The sequence below is a fragment of the Toxoplasma gondii genome, chromosome VIIa (assembly GCF_000006565.2).
Source record: "Toxoplasma gondii ME49 chromosome VIIa, whole genome shotgun sequence".
Lineage (NCBI taxonomy): Eukaryota > Apicomplexa > Conoidasida > Eucoccidiorida > Sarcocystidae > Toxoplasma > Toxoplasma gondii.
Window position 1 is genome coordinate 369243 of NC_031474.1, and position 18952 is coordinate 388194.

General features: G+C 52.4%; 3 protein-coding genes across 3 annotated transcripts; all 3 read right to left on the reverse strand.

Moving 5' to 3' along the window:
* Positions 1–2822: 2822 nt before the first annotated feature.
* On the reverse strand, positions 2823–5827 carry TGME49_280480 (EF hand domain-containing protein). The gene has a single exon (XM_018781854.1). It carries the CDS (start codon positions 5010–5012, stop codon positions 4095–4097), a length of 918 nt encoding a protein of 305 aa, XP_018637216.1. The 5' UTR covers positions 5013–5827; the 3' UTR covers positions 2823–4094.
* A 220-nt stretch (positions 5828–6047) lies between these two features.
* Positions 6048–15021, reverse strand: AP2VIIA1 (AP2 domain transcription factor AP2VIIa-1). Its single transcript, XM_018781853.1, has 4 exons — positions 14552–15021; positions 12467–14005; positions 11693–12283; positions 6048–11323 (listed from the first exon to the last, which is right to left on the reverse strand). Exons 1-4 carry the CDS (start codon positions 14702–14704, stop codon positions 10388–10390), a joined length of 3219 nt encoding a protein of 1072 aa, XP_018637217.1. The 5' UTR covers positions 14705–15021; the 3' UTR covers positions 6048–10387.
* Positions 15022–15192: 171 nt separating this feature from the next.
* TGME49_280465 (hypothetical protein) lies at positions 15193–16459 on the reverse strand (the record flags this gene model as incomplete). The annotated part of the gene is made up of 3 exons (XM_018781852.1): positions 15193–15368; positions 15514–15595; positions 16310–16459. 3 exons carry the CDS (start codon positions 16457–16459, stop codon positions 15193–15195), a joined length of 408 nt encoding a protein of 135 aa, XP_018637218.1.
* Between the last annotated feature and the right edge of the window lie 2493 nt (positions 16460–18952).

Here is an 18952-nt window from a genome sequence, read left to right on the forward strand (position 1 = left end):
CAAGGCCAATTGTTTGTTCTGTTGGAGATAATCATGAGCCTTATCCCTGTGGAGGCGAAGAAGGTGATCCGGCAATGCATGTCTGGTCTCCCGGTAGAACGCTTGAGATATCAGAGCGTGTCAACACGGTCTGCAACGGAGCGACCGTGAGCGAAGATAGAATTAGAAAGAAACACAGTGATTTCCTAACCGAACAACCAGGTACTTTTCTGCTTACTATCTCTGGGCGCATTGCGGCCCGTGTGAGAGGCGGATCATGCAAGTTCTGCCGGGACAAAATCGTCGGAGGGAATGACCGACTACCTAACTGTCTCTGAACACGTCGTGTGGAGCCAGCATGTGAACTCGAAACAAAGGCACGCCTGCAAATACATCAATGGTATACATTGGAAACGGTCAACGTAGATGATGCTCACACGTGCGCTTATCCCGTTTGCTTGTCCTGAAAGCGTGACAACGAACTTCTACTTCAGGCGGCGCTCGCTACAGAAGCAGACTCTCTGTTGTCTTCCCTGGCAAAGCAACGGCAGAGCAGTGTAGTGTGAATATCGGGAGCTGTGGAACGGTGTTTTCTTTTGCCAGATGCATAATGGTCCATGAAGCCTGCAAGAGGGGATCCACTACATCGGCATGGATCTCTAACGAATAGTCTGCCACTACATTTTTCGCGGAATGTGATGCACAGGTGTATTAACGTGCGTTAGACGCACAAGAAAGACTGGAAGGCCCTGGCGAAAGCCATGTCGTATACACTTCCAAGATGAGAGGCAAACAAACAGCTGCTGTCCACGTGCCTCTGTGACGTTCCCCCCCCCCCCCCTCCCGAGCCGAGCCACAAGGACGGAATGGCGGCAGACTGCACAAGTGATTCAGTGCTCATATCAAGGCCCCTTAGTCTACGGAACATAAAGACGGCCGCCTCTTTCCGTCGATCATCTGAAGCTCTAGTTAAGAAAACGCACATTCCGATACCTATGTCTCAGCATTACCCGCGTTGCGTGATGGTACTAGCGGACGAAATATAACAGCTACGCGTCAGCTTCTGACGGATTGATTTCACCACAGTCAAAAGACGAGCAATAACCAGCGGGGTCAAACGCCCTGGCTGGTTTACCTGAGTGAGGAGCACACCATCGTAAGACCTAAATTTAGAAGAAACCAAGGCGATATTCGATGGACTGGACAGAAAACGGTATCCCCATCCGACATGACGCATCTGCTGTTTTCACACCACTGATATGCTGTCCCTACCTCAGTATTACTGGAATACGACGCCGACAAGATTCGAGTGGAAGACGGTGTGCCTTATCCGGAGTGCAGAAAAGCAAACACTTGCAGAGTTGCTTGTTCTTTCACTCATCCATTGTCATCACAAGGGGAGCTAGGAGGCTGCGTGATTCGCAATGCAAAAACAGAATGCAGAAGCCGCTTGTCATATAAAGGCGTGTGTTACCAACACCAATGCAGAGATTCTGAGATCATTTAATGCCAACTCTGAGCAGCAGCGCATGCTCCGCTGTCATTTTTCCCTTCACTCCGCCTACATGTCACTGTAAGAAATTGTTACGAGACAACTGGTGTTAGCCCTAGTGAGATAAATTAGAATACGCCGTCTATGAAGAGCATCTTTTCGGTTACACGGCAGTGTATGGGGAGTTTACGCTGTCGTCGTCCATACCACCAACTGCCGCTGTTTTCCTTACAATAAGCGGGGAGCGAGGGAGCAAACACACACCATATAGTTTCTCCCCAAATATCGTCTTCAATTTAATATGGATCTCCGCACCAGCTATACTTTACAGTTCTGACCGGGGCCTTTGTTGGAGGTTCCCCGTCGGCCTGTTACTTTCTGTGACCGACTGTTTCGTATCGAACAGCGAAAACTAGGCAGTGATGCACTGGAGGCCCGTGAAAGTGTCGTGTCAATCCGATGCAAATGCCGCTGTTTTCTGTAAGTAGCTGAGTGCATGACCAAACAGACTCATCCTGGACTCACACTGTATTGGAAATCGCGTTCTTTCTCCATGCTATGCTCGTCCGCTTAGGAGCCAAGCGCCTGTCAAGGCACTGGTTTCATGGCAGGGAGCAGGTGCAAGATTGCGCAAAAAAAAATAAGGAAAGAGTTGGAGATAGCAGAAGCGCGAACGCTGTCTGCCGCTATCAGAAATTCTGCAGTTGGCACCCCCGATTGGGAGCCCATAGTTCATCACAGCAGCAGAGTGCAGTGCCCTGCTCCGAACTACGACAGGGTGATGCGTGAGCCACCCCGAGCGCCTGCCAGGTAAGTTTAATCAGTTGGAGTTTGTGACACCTCCACGTCCAAAACCCGGTCAGGGCGTATAACCCTGAGGGAGTCAGCCTCTGGACACCCTGACTCATTCCCGTTTCCAGGCGTTTCCACGCCGCCGCGGGACGGCTTTTCCGCGTGTGCACGGCAGGTGCAAAGTTTCGGCACCCACTGCACCTAAAGTGCACGTGGAACACTGTTGTGACAGGTAGTGTGTGGGTACAGCCCTTTTATCCCGTTCAGAGTGGTGACATGGAATCTGTAGGCACATTCAAAGTAAAGTGTACAGCTGTTTGTTCCCAGTTTCTGCGATGGCCGCTACGCCCTCAGGAAATAACTTGCGCTCCCTCAAGCGCAAAACGCGACAACCAAGAAGTCAGTTCATCCCGGATGAGGTATCACTGCAGACTAGGGTGGGTTTATCTAGTAAATAGTTGTCTCCATACCTCCTACGTTTTTTGGATATGACCAGATGTAGTCGCTGTCCATTTGAACGTGACACCGGTTACGGGTCCAGTGAAACCACGCTGTGTCACATCGGTTTGTCGGGAAGACACGGACGATGAACTGCCGACACCCTCAAAAATTGCGCTGCTCTGCGCCCACACGGTGGTACACGTATTTGAACCTCTGTGAGTTAACGAACAGTTGCGGGCAATTTCTCGACCCGTTTAAAACTTCAAACTCTTGAACTGGTGTAATCCTAATTCTGGCAAGCCAAACATTTGGAAATTTTGCAAGATAGCTCCGTTGCCACTTGCACACCTCGAACCGTTGCACAATTTCCCACGCACATATCTGTTGCCTGAACAATCGTGTTTGCCTTCCTCCTCAAAGTATCAAGGACTCTTCAACTGATACGACCGTTCCTTCCAAATGTCGGCGAACCGGCAACGAATCCTGTTATTTGATGACGGCTACAGCGTACACCTGCAACAGTACAAGCACACGGCTCGTCCTGCCATTTTCATATGGGGTGCCACGCACTGAACTCGTCTGTGACTTCGTCATGAGCAGAAAGAGTTATGCTGGCCTTTAATTGCGGTACGAGATACGAATGATAGAATCGCTTGAGCTTGCACTGAATGCAAGGTGGCTTTGGACAACCCCTTGATGCTTCACTAGTCGGAAAGCGACGAGTAAGAGTAGGCAGCACGCAGCATACATCAGTGAAGGAATGATCTTCTGGTATCGTCAGCGTAGTCTTTGGAGAACCCGAGCTATGAAAGGGATGAGTGCAAATAAATATAAAGACAGGTCGCAGCGAACTTCGACAGCTGCGAGGCAGTGGCGTGGTCTTCAAACTTCGCAGGATTGGCCCTGTAATGCTTCGTACTTTTACCGTCCTCTCTCAAGTTCCACAACTGGGCTCTAGCCTTCATTTCACCACTATACGCTTGATTTATACATTGAAGTTTTGGGACTTCTTCAAAAGTTGAACTGACTTCTCCATGCTGATCCTTGAGTACGTCTGCAGGACCAGTCGGCGTCAAGAATGCTGACTTGGTGGCGCAACGAGGTGGTAGGCAAGTTGGTGAATCATCCCTTTCACCTGGCCCTGCACTGGATAAACGATGCGCCAGTAACGATTGCTCACGAGCATGTGATGGACAACGAAATTGAGTTTCAAAACCGATTTCACCTGGACAGCGGACGAGAGGCGCACTCCACGACGTATCAGGGACCCACTGAAGGCTTTGTCACTGAATAGAGAACTGCCTAAGCTGGACGAACTGGGGGTCCCTCTTCTCCAAGCCACCACGTCTCAGACTATTCCCCGCTGACAAGGCCATCGCAAAAGCCTAAATCAGAGGAATTTGGGTCCTTTTTCCCTGAGCCACCACGTCTCAAACTCTTCCTTGCTGACAAGACCATCGTGATCTTCATCCAGTGCCTCGAATATGAACTTTAGTTCAACCTCGTTAATCATAAGATTCATTTCCTTGACTCCCTCCCGAAGATCATCAACAGTAAGCAGTCCGTCGCCCCGTTTGTTAAGTAGCTCGAATTTCCGATCAAGCAAGTCAAGTTTTTCTGCCATCGTTTTCGACTGAAATTCCTCTCCATCATACTCGCGCATCTTAGCCATCATCGTATTGAGCTTGCAAGCCGCATAGAGGCCCCATATCACGTTTAGAACCCCGCAGAGTAACAACGCCAGTCCAGGTATGAATTTGAAAAGGTTCAGAAGGTCCTTCACCGACACGCACAATGAAGCAACAAACATTTGAACCAATCCTCTTCCTGCAGTGAATTCGATGAACTGAATGTAGAAGTGGATCATGGACCGCACTCCAAAGCGAGCACTGATTCTCGAAAATTCGGCACTGATGAGAAGCACGCACCCGAGAGCCGCATATATATCTGCCAATACATCCATAGGGCTGAGAGTAAGCGCGAGTGTAATAATATCGAAAAACAGTCCAGGAATGAGGATGACGCACGCCGCCACACTCACCCAGGTAAGAAAGCGGGGTCCTCTCTTCGGGTCTTCTTTGAATTTTGTGTACTGGTTGATAATAAACAGCCGTGACTTTTCATAGCCCTTCTTCGCCACCTCTTTCGCGTGAACAGTGCCTCTCCGAATGATCTGCTGAGCCCTTGAAGGACGGGTTCCTGTCTGGTCGGGCGTGGCGCTAGAGCCTCTTGCCTCGGGGTCAGAAGCGGAGCGCTCTCCCACTTCTCTCTCAACCATTTGAGGCAGTAGTGGCTCTTGATCTGTCATATTGAACTGTGTGTCAGCTAAACAAGCAGTCCAATTGGGTGTCTCGACAACGACTGTCTTTTTCACTCTTGTGCGCCTGCCGTTTGCACGCCGGCTAATCCGCAACACCTGCAGGACTTAACACCATTATGCACCGGACCTAGAAGGCGTCAAAACCAGGGCCGCCACTAAATACAAAAGCAGATGGCGAAAATGCAATCTTCTCATAAGAAAATTAACTCAGGGATTGAAAGTTACTTCTCGTATGAAAGCACTATTCAAGGCACTGACGTTAGACAAGCGCTGACCTAAGACAAGGGCATTGTACCGATTATTGCGTTGACGTAAGACAGGGTGCAGTCACCTAGTGATCCAGCAACAGTGCTCCTCTTCAAAAAAAACCCGAACAGATTGAGACGAAGAGATAGACAATCGGATGTTGAATAGGGATTAAATCCGTGCTGTATACGCGGTTACCAGAGTTTCTGGTAAAAGATCTAGCGAGACACAACCGGTTTTCGTCTGCGGGCGTAGTCGAGCGGCATTGGATGGCGGCTCATTAACGGTCCACTTATGACGTCGGTACCAAGCTGGAAACACGCACTTCAACTCAGTAAAAACCGCCAGAGTTGTTCAGGTGATCAATAGCGAAATGCCAGCTCTGCAATAACTTGCTACGGAACTGCAAGCCCTCTTCGCTGTCGCAGCTAGCAGAACCCTCGGTTGCGCCTGTCGTCTTGGGAGGGAACACCGTGGGCAAGCTTCGTACGCAAAGATGCCGGAAAAAAGATAACATTTGAACGCAGGTCGCAATGGTAAAGTAGATTGGGATCATTGGCTACCAGAAGGAACGGCTCGTAGTCATTTCCATGATGAGGCATGCTTGCGGTTTCTCACTATAAGACACCGACACGCTACGGCACATGGTGTTTTGGTCTGTGTCTCCTCACAGCGCAGCTCGCTAAGAGTAGGCGAAAAGTTGCGGGCGATCAATTCCTGGCCCCCCGTTTAGCTAACACAGTCACCTTATGCGCACAAAATTCCTAGCAATTGAGTCTCAAGACCCAGTTGTTAATTGCCTGCCACATAAGCGCTTAAAGTTTGTACAAGACGCATTCCAGAAGAATGCGGACTGTATTAATTCTTTCATCCGCACGGTCATCGAGGCTCGCGAATGCCAGACGGTTTGAGTGGGGTCAATGACTTCCGGATCGACCTGTTAACCTGTGGCATTGGTTTGTGTATGTCCGAAATCTGTTTGGTGTGAACATGCCACACTGTTTCAGCCCGTTGCTCTGAAACTGCTCCAGCAGATTTATCTCCGTTCTGTCAAACCGTTTTTAGGGTGAAATTTCGAAGGAAAAACGCGGCGCGCATGCGGCCACTGTTCTCATCCGTGGTGGGGAAATCCGACTTTTTCAGCTGCCAAACAAACACCAATATATATCGGTGCTTTCTACGGCACTTTCGGTCAACGGGAAAACCAGCAAGGAGCGGCGTCCCTCCAGCTGTCGTGTGGACAGTCCACCGCGCATGGTGCTCCATTCGAGGTCAAGCGTCACTGTTCATCCAGATGTCAACTGCTGAGACGAACAGGAAGCTCCGCTGTGTGTGCGACATCGCTTAACAACGACAGCTAACTCACACATTATGGCACGAGAGTTTTTCCTTTTCCAAAGGGCTAAATGGGTGTACGAGAGTGAACGCAGGATAGGAAAATCGAGATACGCAGGCACACCCAGTGTTGGCAGCGACCGCCGCGCCTCTTCGACGTGAAACACTCGCCATAGCTCCGTGCTTTTTCCCAGTTGTCAACCCGTGCACATTTGCCTCGTTCACAATGGCGTCGCAAATTCTTGTACCTCTGTTTGACCGGCTTCAACTCCAGCTGGGTGAAGCTGTTCAACTCTATCGACGAGTGTTACGAGTTCATAGAACGCAACTCGGCTCGGCACCCATGCGCGATCTGGCGGACAAGTTCGCTCGTGCTGAATTCCGTTCTCATATGGCTGCAGCTTCCGAAGCCGCTAGTGCTATCGCCTCTGCGTCTGAGTGCCAATACACTGGTGGTCCAGAAGTCGCACTTCAACCTACGAATAGCAAAGGCTCACACAGTCCGCGGCCTGAAGGTGGATTTTCGGACGGGTCGTCTAACGCCGGAAACGACGCGCTTCCTATCCAACGGGGTACAGGGTGCATCCCGAGCATCGCTGTTCAAGAGATTTTCTCAGGGAAAGGGCGATTTAGACAAGCAGAGAAGCACCCGACGGGGTGTGAGAAGGCATCACCTGAAAACCAAGCGCCTTGGGTTCGGGAAGTGACCGAGGCAGAAAAGGTTTCGAAACAACTGGAGCTTTTCACTGAGGCTTGGCGCGAATATCTCGCGTTTGCTGACAACCGCAGTCTGCGTCGCGGCAGGCATCTTCGGCCGGCTCAACGCCAGCTTTTGTCCGACGACCAGAAGCAGCAGTTACAATCGATAAAGCAGGCGCAACACCTTTTCAGGCAACAATTACATAAACCGGACTAAATGATGAAACTGATTTTTTAGGCTCGTCGATGGGCTTCTTACCAGTTGAAAGTGCTGAGGTGCGAGAGAGGACCGTGAAGACCTTCGTCGGAGCATGCCTTCACCGTTCGTTCTTGAACCAAAGGACTTTTATGAGCGAGAGACTAGCTCTCTTTACCGGAGGGAAAAGTCTCCATTCCATCGTCTTCTTGGTGACTGCTCTGTGCTATACTCGAGAAGTCCAAGGGAAGCCGACGACAGCGTTTTCCACCCCGTTCTTCAGAAGCGGGTAAGGAGTCTTAAGAAATTCGAGTGATTCTCGGTTCGATACCATCAGGGGACTACGTGTCAGGCCAAGCTGGAGAAGAAATCGAAGAAAAGACTGTTTCTTAATCCTCCGTCAGGGAGTTTGACTGGAGCTGGCGTCGGCTGCAACACTTCCACCTATCTGCAGACAAGAGTGATATGGCCTTGCTTGCTAGCTGTACAGTTTGGTGTTTTCTCATTCAGGCGGCTACCGCTGTACATTCAGGTAAATAGCATGGCCTCATTTGACTTACAGTGCGTCGTCTGCGTGGTGTGTCAGTCGTGCGAATCACGTCTTTGCTTCCAGAAATCTGTCAATTTCTCAGACATTCTCGAATCCTAAGGATTCCAGCAACAGGGCCGCAATGTTGACAGCGACGCCGTCGCTGCGGGACCAGGTTAAGGCGCGCGCACCGAATCAGTGCTTTTGGTGACCACTGTGTTACGCGTCTGAAGTACATGGGTATCCAGCGTACATCTGAAAACCAGCATTTGCAGACAAGCTCTACATACACGATGATATTGACTTGGTCATCTCCCACTGAGCCGACCCATGTGTGATACCTCCGTTCCTCTTTGCAAGTTTCAAAAAAGGTGAAGAGCCCCGCAACGATGGGTGGCCTACAGTGGAACTAAACACCGAGTTCTGTAAAAGGGAATTGGGCCCGACGCTGGGTGCTCAGGGAAATAGGCTTCTCTTACAGCGACTGGAAGCTAAACGAGAGTGTAGAACCAGTTTCCACAGCGACGCTCGACCCTTCGAAAACTTTCTTTTGCTGTTGAACAGCCCACACTTGGGCCGGGTGTACCGTTTAACGGATGAATGAATTCCACGGGTTGCAGAGAGGCCCACCGGCTGACGGGTCTGATGGCGTCTCTTGAAGATGGTGTCAGTTCAAGTTACCGAAGTGGCGTTATCGTTTCGATCCGAAAAAAGTCTTTCTACTGTTCAAGGAAGTTTTTGCAGGGACGGCCAAGAACACACAGGCGCGCAACGTTAACTCTCGCCTGCTGCGGTGCGGGACACCATGCAGACTCTCTAGGTCCCCCAGACCGGCATCAGAAACCGTGGACCATCTAGTCCCAAGCGAGGCAGCGTACACACGGACAACTGCTTGTACCAGCATCCAATGGATGGCTTGGACGATTTTCAAAACTGCTGCAGATGCCTGGACCTCCGACTTCACAGCAAGTGTTATTTGCAATGCCAAAGATGGAACACCGTGTGGCTTCTACAGCCGGCTACACTGTTGCGCCCCCACCTCTTACGATTGGAAACACCAGTGGTGACACACGGCTACAGGGCAGCGATTTACAAAGTGACGCAAATCACTGAGTTAGCTGCAGGGAAACCGAGAGACAGCATGGACACTCAGCATGCCGCTGGTTTTTTGAGCAATGCGCGTAATACACATTCTGGAGGCATCGCCTCGGCCATCGACACAGTGGACAAGCACTTCCAGTGTCGAACTCTGGCAGTGGGGCAGACTTCTCACGTGCCGACCAGCTATCGAAACCGACTGTCAGAATCATCCGACAGAACGAAATCGAGACTCACGTGCGTTTGTGTCCACAACTAAAGGAGGAACAGTGTTTCTCATTCATCACGCGAAAGCGGTGCAACACGTAAGGATGTAGTATTTAGCACCGAGCGTCTCAGAAGACATTGTAAAATCGAATACCGCGGCCGGGGACCACAAATATTCAGAGCTTCCGAACGTTGACCAACTCGACCCTCAGAGGTCAGACGGTCCTTTTCCTGGTGGGTCAGGCCCATTTAGTGCTCAGCTTGGGCGTGACAACGCAGTCCAAAATTGTGGGCTGCTGGTTCCTGCTGTTGATACGGTACAAAGAAAACAGGAGGCTGACTCCTGATATTCCTGTCCGGAGAAGGACCGTGAGAAGCCTCTTCCGGTTGTGCAGCTCCGTAACTTTTTGCTTCGTTTGGGAAGACCACGATCCTCTCACACAAGACCCTGTGCGGCCTTGAAACCTTTTCTTTCCACATACGTAGCCTCGAAGACCTCACACTGAGACTCCGATTCGCCCATCGAGGGCTGGACAGAACGATGAAGATAGTCAACTTCGTCTCCACTTAGGCTCTCCACGCACGGTCGTCGCTTTCGCCGACTCTGCTGAAACCCTGACAGTTCGGTTGTTTTCCTCCAGTGGGCTTTGCGAATGAAACGCCTCGGGGAAGGCTCTAAAAATCGTGCTTCACTAGAGCGCGCGCCCGAACATCTAAGAGGCGTGGCCAATACGGGAACTCAGGAGAGTCAACGGGCACATGGACACGCTGTGAACTGCCACTAGGCTCCTACACGGACCTCATGCGGCGCGCCTAGATCTTGCCATCTCCGAGAAAAACGCTGTTCAGAAGGCAGGGAGGTCGCGCGTTCCCGACTTCATTCGCGATCTCTCGAGTTCAGACCTTCTGCAGAAAACAGCCCAACCTGCGCATTCGCTGCTGCGTTGGCCTCGAGGACGGTCGTGCTGCATTTCGAATGTTTTCTTGTCAAGGTGTACTGACCTCCGGTGTCCTGTAACTCTCCTCTGGCTCTGGGAGTTACCCTGGCCCGCCTTACCGGCCTCGTCGCCGCCAATCCACGCTCGAAGAGTTGCACAGAAAACTCGAGGAGCTGGGAAGCTCTCCGGCGACAATAGTGCGTCGACAGACCGCCAGAAGCGGGTAGAGCTGGTCGATACGCTGAGCGTCCTGCACGGCCCGCCAAGCCTGCATCACCACGGATGTCAGGAAACCGCGGCGAAGCTGCAGGGCAGTTTCATCTGTGCTTTCCTTCCCCATGGTTATTAACCGTGGAATGCACTTCTCAAGCAGGTCGGTCAAGATGACGCTGACTGCTGCCTTAGCTAGAAGCAAACTTTCGTCTAAGACTTTTGCTTCCGAGCAGGCGCTCTCAGTGGGGGCCTCGAAGTGGGCAGTCGACTTCGAATACGGCACTCGCCGGACGCTCCGCCTGCTAGACGTTGCCACGTCCTCTGGTCCGAGATTCGGTAGTCTCGAGAACTCCGGTTCGGAAGCCAGTGAAGAATCATCCTCTCCAGATTCTGCAACGTGCTGCACCCGCTGTCTTCCCATGCCGCGAGCGCTAGCAAAAGGCTGCTCAAGGCTGCCTGTCAACGACTGCAGTGCGTGTTCGACGGTGGCCTGTTTCTCCCGGCTCGTCTCTGTTCCGAGAAGGAGTGTCAGCAAGACATTGGGGTCAACACCCAGACCGGCGCTAGCGGAACTGCAGCTAGAGCTGTTCGCGTGAAGCGTCATTCCATTTCGTTGCTGTCGCTCGTGCATGTTTCGCGATGGACGCTGGTTCGATTCTTGTGTCCAGGACAACGACCTCTCGGGTGATGTTGAAAGCAGCGACGACATTTCCCAGTCAGCGCGTCTGCTTTCGACGAGACCCTCCCCCTTCAGAGCAGAATCACGAGACTGCCGCCGACCGTAGTTTACTGAGTTCAGTCGCGACGTCAAGCCTTCGCTTTTCGGGGATCTGTGAGTCTGAAAACACGAAACAAGATTAATGGAGGCACACATTTGCATACATAACCCGGTGGCGGTACGGGTGACTTGATGTGCACGTACATCCAGTGAAAAGCCTCATGTGCCCATCTTTTCACGTGCTCGGCAAACGGTGACAGTAGGTGGCCTGCGAGAGGAACACGCTCGGTATCTCTTCGGGGGGGGGGGGGGGCGGAACTAAATCCGCTACGGAAAAACTCTATTTCTCTTATATGCCTGCTTGGTTGACCAACAGACGCCACTATACGCGAGCTGTGGTATCGCCCAACAGTAAAAAGAGGTGCAGCCTCGAGGACTTGAGCGATTAACACGCCACAAATGCTGTAACACACTGTGGCACGGCCTTACCTGTCTCGAGACAAAAGGCTCTGCAGAGGAGCGAGCTGCTGCCGAGAAGTCTTCTCTGGATGTTGCTGTCAGCCTAGAGCCTTTGAGGAGCTCGTGCAAGCTGTCGTGTTCGACTGCACTGGCACGCTGTTCCTCGGCTTCCTCGCTGACACCTTCAAAACCCATGACGTTGTATTCGGTGCTGAGATCGAGGAGAGAATGTCCGTGCACGGCGTGGAGGCTCATGTCTGCTGCTGAGTCTACCTGGCCGCCTTCGTTCCACCGCAAGGCCGACGCGCGGCGCTCCTCATTAGAGAATCCCCTACGAATGTCCTTTCCCACGGCAAGAAGCTCACGATGGTTTGCTGATGCCGGGGCAGGGAACGTCCGCGAGCGAACAGGCAGCAACGAAGAATCAAAACCCGGTCCGCCTTGTCTACTTAAACAGGGGTTTGCAATGTTTCCGCCTACGCGTCGACGTTTCAACGCTGGGTTCTCTTCATTCACGCTTTCTCCATCAACCGCACCATTCCTTCGCCGAGTGGTAGGCGGCTGCGACGCCGGAGTCTCCCCGTAGGCGCCACGCTTGGCGTTTTTCATTTGGAGAACCTCCTGCGGATAGCATCGCAGTGACGAGTGTCGGGCAGAGGGAAATATGAATGCCATATCGGAGCCGTTCTGTTGTGACCCATCAGACTTCTTCTATCGAATTACACCAAGCTGTACACTAAATGCTACCTCACGGCGGGTGTAGCGTCGTCTGTCTCCCGCCAGCTTCTGCCTCTTCGTGCTTACCTCCCGGCACCGAATCGCCAAGTGCCTTGCGCGCTCGAATCCATAGAGTTTCACAGGGAAGTACGCCATTCTTGTGCGACCTTGTTCGTACCACTCCGCGACGAAGCGGTTGCGCTGAGCCTGAAAGCGTACACCAGTGACTTTGGGCAGCGCGCGATGCATGGCGTGGTAGTCCAGAGGCTCCGCGTTCAGCTTCTTATTGTCCTCTGCTCGAGCCTCGGTCGGCGCCCCGACATCTTGCAGTTGGTGTCCTCTGATTCCAGCCTCCGTTGGAGGAGTGTGTTGGTGCTCAGCACTTTCGTGGTCAGCGCAAGGCCGGTCTCCAGCACTGTCGACTTCTGTATCTGCAGCAGCCTCACTCTCCTTGGGCACGCCGTCTCGTTCCAGATGGGCTTCCTGTATCGGAGAGGGACACAGGTTCCCAGGAAGTTCGCAGGACGGTGAGGGCGAGTAGTCTGAGACGGACGCTTCAGATCGCGTGCTGCCGCTGCTGTCGAGTCCCTCTGTGCTGTTGCCAGACACGGCGCCAGCTTGCAAAAGAATCTCGAGGCCGGACTGAAGCTCGTTCTCCGGTGCGGTGTGCTGCGAACAGGAAGCGTGGCTCCGACGTCGTGGCAACATGTCGTCGCCATTCACTGTCGGATCGAAGCATACATTTTCCAGGCCTCCTTCTTGGGAGTTCTCTTGTCGACTGCAACACTCCTCGCCTCTATTGGGCAAGGGTCCCTGGGGATCAGCGCAGGAGCCTTGCGTATAATATTCCCGACTGTCTGCTGGAGTCCTCCGTTCGAAAGAACCGCGGCTTGTTACATCCACGTCGTTCTTGGTAGGCTCAAGTGCCGCGGCGAGGAGCTGAACATCGAATGGCAGCTCTTGCTTTCGGCGAAACATTTCCCCGAGCTCCACCAGTAACTGCTGACCACCGGGGGGCTGCACAGAGGATCCGGATGTGGACTCGCACTTCGCCTCTTCAGCGATCATCGCGTCTTCAATTTCGTCCAGAACACCTCCAGAAGGGCGTCGGGACGCTGGTGTAGAGCTGCTTAGTGCAGCTGGACGCTCATGCGTAGGTTCATCTCGAAGCTCCAAGTGTTGGTCGTCCACGTTCAGCATCCGACTGTCTCTCATGTGTTTCGTTGTCTCGTCAGCTGGCGACCGGATGGACGCCGCCGGGACTTCCTCAGATGCCTCTTGCCGATGCGGGTCGCCACTCATCTTCTCCAACAGCGATCTGACGGTGGACAACGCTTCTGGATGGTCTTCACGGTCGCCTCCAACGACCGCAGAACGAGATGTTGGTAGCGTGGTCTGTGCAGAGAATGCTGGTCCGTGAGGTTCTGTGCAGTCGTCTGCTGAACGACCGAAATGGAATTCTTCCCCTGTAGCACTGCAAGACGCTGGGAATTCTGAGTCATTTTTCAAGAGCTTCCTCACCGCGTCTGTAGTCGAATCCTCACCGCCACGCGGGGTCCCCGAGAACAGAGTGTCTGTTCCTGATATATCCATGTCTGGGCAGTGGACCTTAAGAATTGTCTCTTTCTGAATACGCGCAGAAATGAGAACGTTGATAACGAGCTGCGCGAATTTAGAACGAAGGTGCTGTAAAGTATTTCCGTGGACAGGCCAGTCACCTTGTTCAGAGAAATTTCCCGAAACACACCGAAGGCGGAGGAGTGTTTGATGTTACGCTGTGCGTATTTCCTGCTACTCGTAGACTATCACAGTAATGATAGGCGTGGACCGTAGACTACAGGGAAAATGAAGACGTCTTCCGTGCCTTCAATCACGTTTGCGCCACTTCACAACCTATCCTCCCTCAGGCCTGAGATGGATGGGAAGGTGCCGAAACCTTCTAAGGCAAACAACAGTGTCGAACCGAGATTCCTGTATGACATGCTCGTAGTCCTTCCGAATTTTCCTGACTGATAATACTTGGACGGGAAGAACGTGTTCCGCTCCGCGTACCGGGACGGAACCGGGGATGGACTCAGACTTGTGGACAGGTATCTGCAGGAAACGAGAACTGCCGTTGGCATGTCACCTTGATCTCCTGAAAAATTAAAGACTTCTTTAACTCTGTATCACTTCATTCAGACAAAAATATTGAGGTACGAGCTTCCAAGGAAGGTTCGGCTGCAGGAACCGGTAACGCGAACCACCCATGGACTGGGTCGGCTGCCAAGTGTTCCAGACGGAGTAGGTATCAGAAAGAGGAGTTCCAAATAAGTTAGCCGGCATTTCTCTGTGGAAATGACCCCTTTTCTGGCAGTAAGTGGCAACAATGGTTCTCGACCAATTTGCTTCCGCCGTTGACTCAACGTCCAACGGCCGCTTACAGCGGTCCAACTAAAAGCCGAATATGCTAGAGGGATGATCTGCAGTCGGCAGTGACGACGCCCTAGTTGAAAAAAATGGAGCTTCCAGAGCGCCCCCTATTTTATTGAGCTGGGAATTTGGAATTGTTCACTTCAAATATCGTCCCGGATGCGGTGCCAGCACAACACTAAAGCCACGTCAACTCCACAGTGCGAAACTCGATCCTCTGTTAGTGGCGGGTGATCGTGACACGCGGTTCCCTCGGGTCAGAGAGCAGGTGACGACTGTTGCAGAGAGAAGGACGGCGGGGAGACTGAAAGATCCGTGCCCGGCAGTCTAAAGGTTGATGGCAGAAATTGAAGGGGAGGAGAGCCTCCAATCTACACCGGACGCGCTGGAAAAACGGAAGTTCATGCTGCAGCTTCCTGCTCTGTGGAACTGGCGCGGAAACCGTCCGGCTGAAGCTTGTCGGCGCTAAATCGGAATCTCCCGTCTCCGCTCGACTGAGCTTGTCGCCGCTTTCCAACCTCAACTCCGCTTACCGCGCAAAGGCGTACAAAATTAGAGCGGCGAGGCGACGAGAGACCTGGAAACGACGGAGAAAAGTTGTTGACTGTGACTAAGTTACGGGACTGGATCTCTGCTAGACGAAAGAAAATTCACACACCTTTGGAAGGTGGACACAGAGGCACGAGAGTGGAGCGAGCGGAGCTGGCACGAGTTGCGCTCACCAGTTGTGCGCAGCGCCGCGTCACGCACTGCAACTGTGTGTTGACTGCGGAAAGTCCGGGGAGAACGCCGGGAAGTTCGAGTCTGCAGCAGAAAGAAGAGAAACGCAGTTCGGAACCCGACTGCGGCAACGAAGGAGAAAACTACCAAACACATGAGCAAGCAGGCCAAACAAGAGTTGCAACTCCTCTTGCCACACCGGGCGACGACGGCCGGCGTCAGCAGCCCCCGGGGCAAGCGCCAGGAAGGGAATGATGGGAGCAGGAGAGGGCAGCCCGTGACAAGGAGGGGACCGCGGCGACAGGAGCGGGGCGTCACCTGGAACTCGAAGCCAGTTAGCTGGATGTGCAGAAGCGGGACTAGGCTCACCCTGCTACGTATCTCTCAAGGTCTTGCGCAGGCCACTTCCAAATACAGTCGGCGCCATTAACAATAACTAGCAGGGTGTGTGTGCTAACTACTCGGGCTTTCGGTTCCGCGCCCAGAAGGCATCCTCGAGTTCAGACTCGAGAAGTAATGTTTCCTTGTCACTCGCACAAACGAAAGCAATTAACCTGTAAAAGCACATCGCCAGTTTACCCTTTGAACTCGAATGGAAACGCGTTCCATATCCGGAAATGGCTGCGGAAGCGGTGCTGCGGCGGGTTTTCGGGGGAAATGCTGGCTGTGCAATAACTTGACACGAACAGAAAGTGCTAAAAAGAATCGGGCTGCCACAAAACGCGAGCGCTTACATGCCCCGTAATTTATCCATTGGTATTACTCTGTCCGTGCTATGCTGCTGGATGATGTACTCACGGAGAAATTTCCCTCCTTCCGAAATGGGATTACTCCACCCTCAAGTGGACAGGCAGTGAAGATCGGCGTACCTGTTTCTGAGGTCAGATAGAATAAATAGTGGCACACGTAACTGGGCAGCCTACGAGTCGGTTGCTTATTCGTCCACATGTTGAGTCGCGAAATGCCACGTTGCATCCGTCACAAATGAAGCTGGACAGTGAGTGCGGTTGCCTCGTGCATTTGCATTTACTTGAAGCCATACGGTCTACCGACAAGAATGTCACTGACACCAGAGATCCATATGCTACGCCGAGAGCAGGGAGCTATACACACCTTCATTAAAGAATCCCAAGATAGCACCGACAGCGACATGACTGAAATGTATACTAGAAAGAATACAGCATCAAAAGGCGTTATCGTTGAGTACTTCTCGAGGTCTCGAGGCTGGGACTCGGCCAGAAGGAACGCCGGAGTAGGTCAGCACATCGTCGTCAAGCCCAGTGAGCGAAAGCACCAACGATACTAAAACACAACCACTCACAATAAGACGCCATACTCCTTCGATGGTCACGGGAGTGCGGGGAGCCGTCCTTCCACACTTTTCGACTGCCAAGGCGAAGAATTCAGAGTCAGCATTTTTTGTGCACCTCACGGTCGCCGCTGACGGACGGAGTGAACCATCTTAAACACTTATACTGGTTTCTTGCTTTGTGTCAATCGCTATTCAACTTCAACCGTTTTAAGACAGTCGCTGAATACCGTAAGACCATATGGAACGTCACAGAGTGCCTTCAGTGGTATGGGTTTCGAAGTTGCCTTGGCATTATAATGGGCACTGTCCCGTTGTGGCGTGTCGAAACGTAATCCGGGTTGGCTAGCAGGTCTGAAATAGGGGCGCCTACCATTAGAGATCCCGCGCACCACCATCCAGTTAAAACTCGTTTTGTATCAACACGTGGAAACTACGGTTCGCCAAGGGTCTGCCAGCAAACAGAATATGACCAGCATGCAGCGATGGACATATTTTCGAGTAGAAGCATCCCGTGAAGAGTTTCCCTTCTTTTCCGCTATATCCGCCGCTCCTTGACTGTGTACACCTCCATGATTCAGAACGAATTGCCCACACATTTTCTTAAATATCTTCATCCACACGTCAACCTGCAGGAGCCGTACGCAAAATCGTTTGGACCATGTTAACTGTGGAAGGGTATGTCACGTGTTAGCGATGCTTCTGAGGGCCAATGTGTCGCATGCTGTTACTCATCTGCAACGTAACAGTCAGCGCAGTGACGGTACAGGACGGTGATCAGCCTCCACCCTTGCATCCTGCGTTTCCGCTCAGCAGGCTTGACAATACAGATTTGGACGAGCGCTCGCTTACAGATGTCTTCGTGTGAAGCTGATCAGCACAGAATTCCACTCTAACCGAGTGTTGACGGGTATAGGCGGCCAAAACGTGGCCCGCCGAAGCGGTCAGACATCAAGGTCCAGCGATGAACTGCAGGGTTGCATAAGAATTTAGATACGACGCGAAACATCTGCTACCATAGTAACCACAAGAAAACCCCTCCTAATGTGGGTACTTACTCGCCATTTAAACCGATCAATAACTGCGCTGACACCGTTACGGCGTCCTTTGCGCATTACCTGCTCCAGCCGCGATGTCATACAAGAATGTAGTTCTATTCGGCCACTACACAATTAATAACCAGATATCCGGTGTATTGTTTGGAGTATCTCTTCATATCTTTCCGTCTGTCGGGGAAAGCAACCAGCTAGGCCCACGCACGGGCGACAGCACCGACACTTTCGATTAAGCCGTATTACTGTGGCCGCCCCAGTCGTCCCGCCCCCTCAAGCACACTACACACGAAACTGGTGCATAACTATTTCCTGCGGCTTCGCTTTTAGACTCGTCACAGCGAAGCTGGTGCTATGGTTGACTACTTCCTAAGGTGGAGCACAGGATTCATAACCATGTTTGCCGTCCCGACTGGTGCAGTTTTCGTAGTGAGGGGATTCGATTAGGGACACGCAGCAGGCTTTCTTGGATTTCATGGTCCCGCACTTACACACAACTTACCTAACCAAAGACTCACGGGGTGCCAGCGGTGTCAACGCTGACCTCTGGTTGAATCCTTCTTTTTCAGTCGTTCACACCTGTTGACAATCCGGTCCTAACTGCCTGTGCCCTACAACCACGTGTAACCGACCACAGCCGCCTAGGAAAGTTACACTACTTCCTGTACGGAGCTACAGGGGTTGCCGCGCCCCCGTCGGTCCACACACCCCTGACTCATCTTTCACGCGCGGCGTCCGTATATGCATAGTTTCATTACCGATTCTTCTAAGGTCCTATGTTCATGTGGTTTCACGTGTGGTGCGTGGACGGCGCTCGCTTTCAGTGGTCCGTCGCCCTCTTTTGCTCCCCATCTGTAGCGCGGTCGCCGACTCTGAGTTTCTAAAAAACCTGACACGCGTCTCCTTTCTCGCAGAGAAACCGTTCGAGGAACGGATTTTAAACGTATTGCGTCATAGGCAGTTGCCTATGGCTAGGGCATTGGACGGTCGCGGCTGCTGGAAGCAGTCGCCATTGATGAGGACTCGGCCAGTCGCGACGAACTCTCGCTAAACAGCTGGCCAGGCGATCCTAGCTTGTCC

What these genes read in the sequence shown, in the direction of transcription:
- AP2VIIA1 (XM_018781853.1), bottom strand. Translation starts at nt 14,704, where the DNA reads ATGCCGGCTAACTTATTTGGAACTCCTCTTTCTGATACCTACTCCGTC. An exon ending in TGGCGATTCGGTGCCGGGAG is followed by an intron (nt 12,284 to 12,466) that starts GTAAGCACGAAG and finishes TGCTATCCGCAG; the next exon opens with GAGGTTCTCCAAATGAAAAA. An exon ending in AGCCTTTTGTCTCGAGACAG is followed by an intron (nt 11,324 to 11,692) that starts GTAAGGCCGTGC and finishes TCGTGTTTTCAG; the next exon opens with ACTCACAGATCCCCGAAAAG.
- TGME49_280480 (XM_018781854.1), bottom strand. Translation starts at nt 5,012, where the DNA reads ATGACAGATCAAGAGCCACTACTGCCTCAAATGGTTGAGAGAGAAGTG.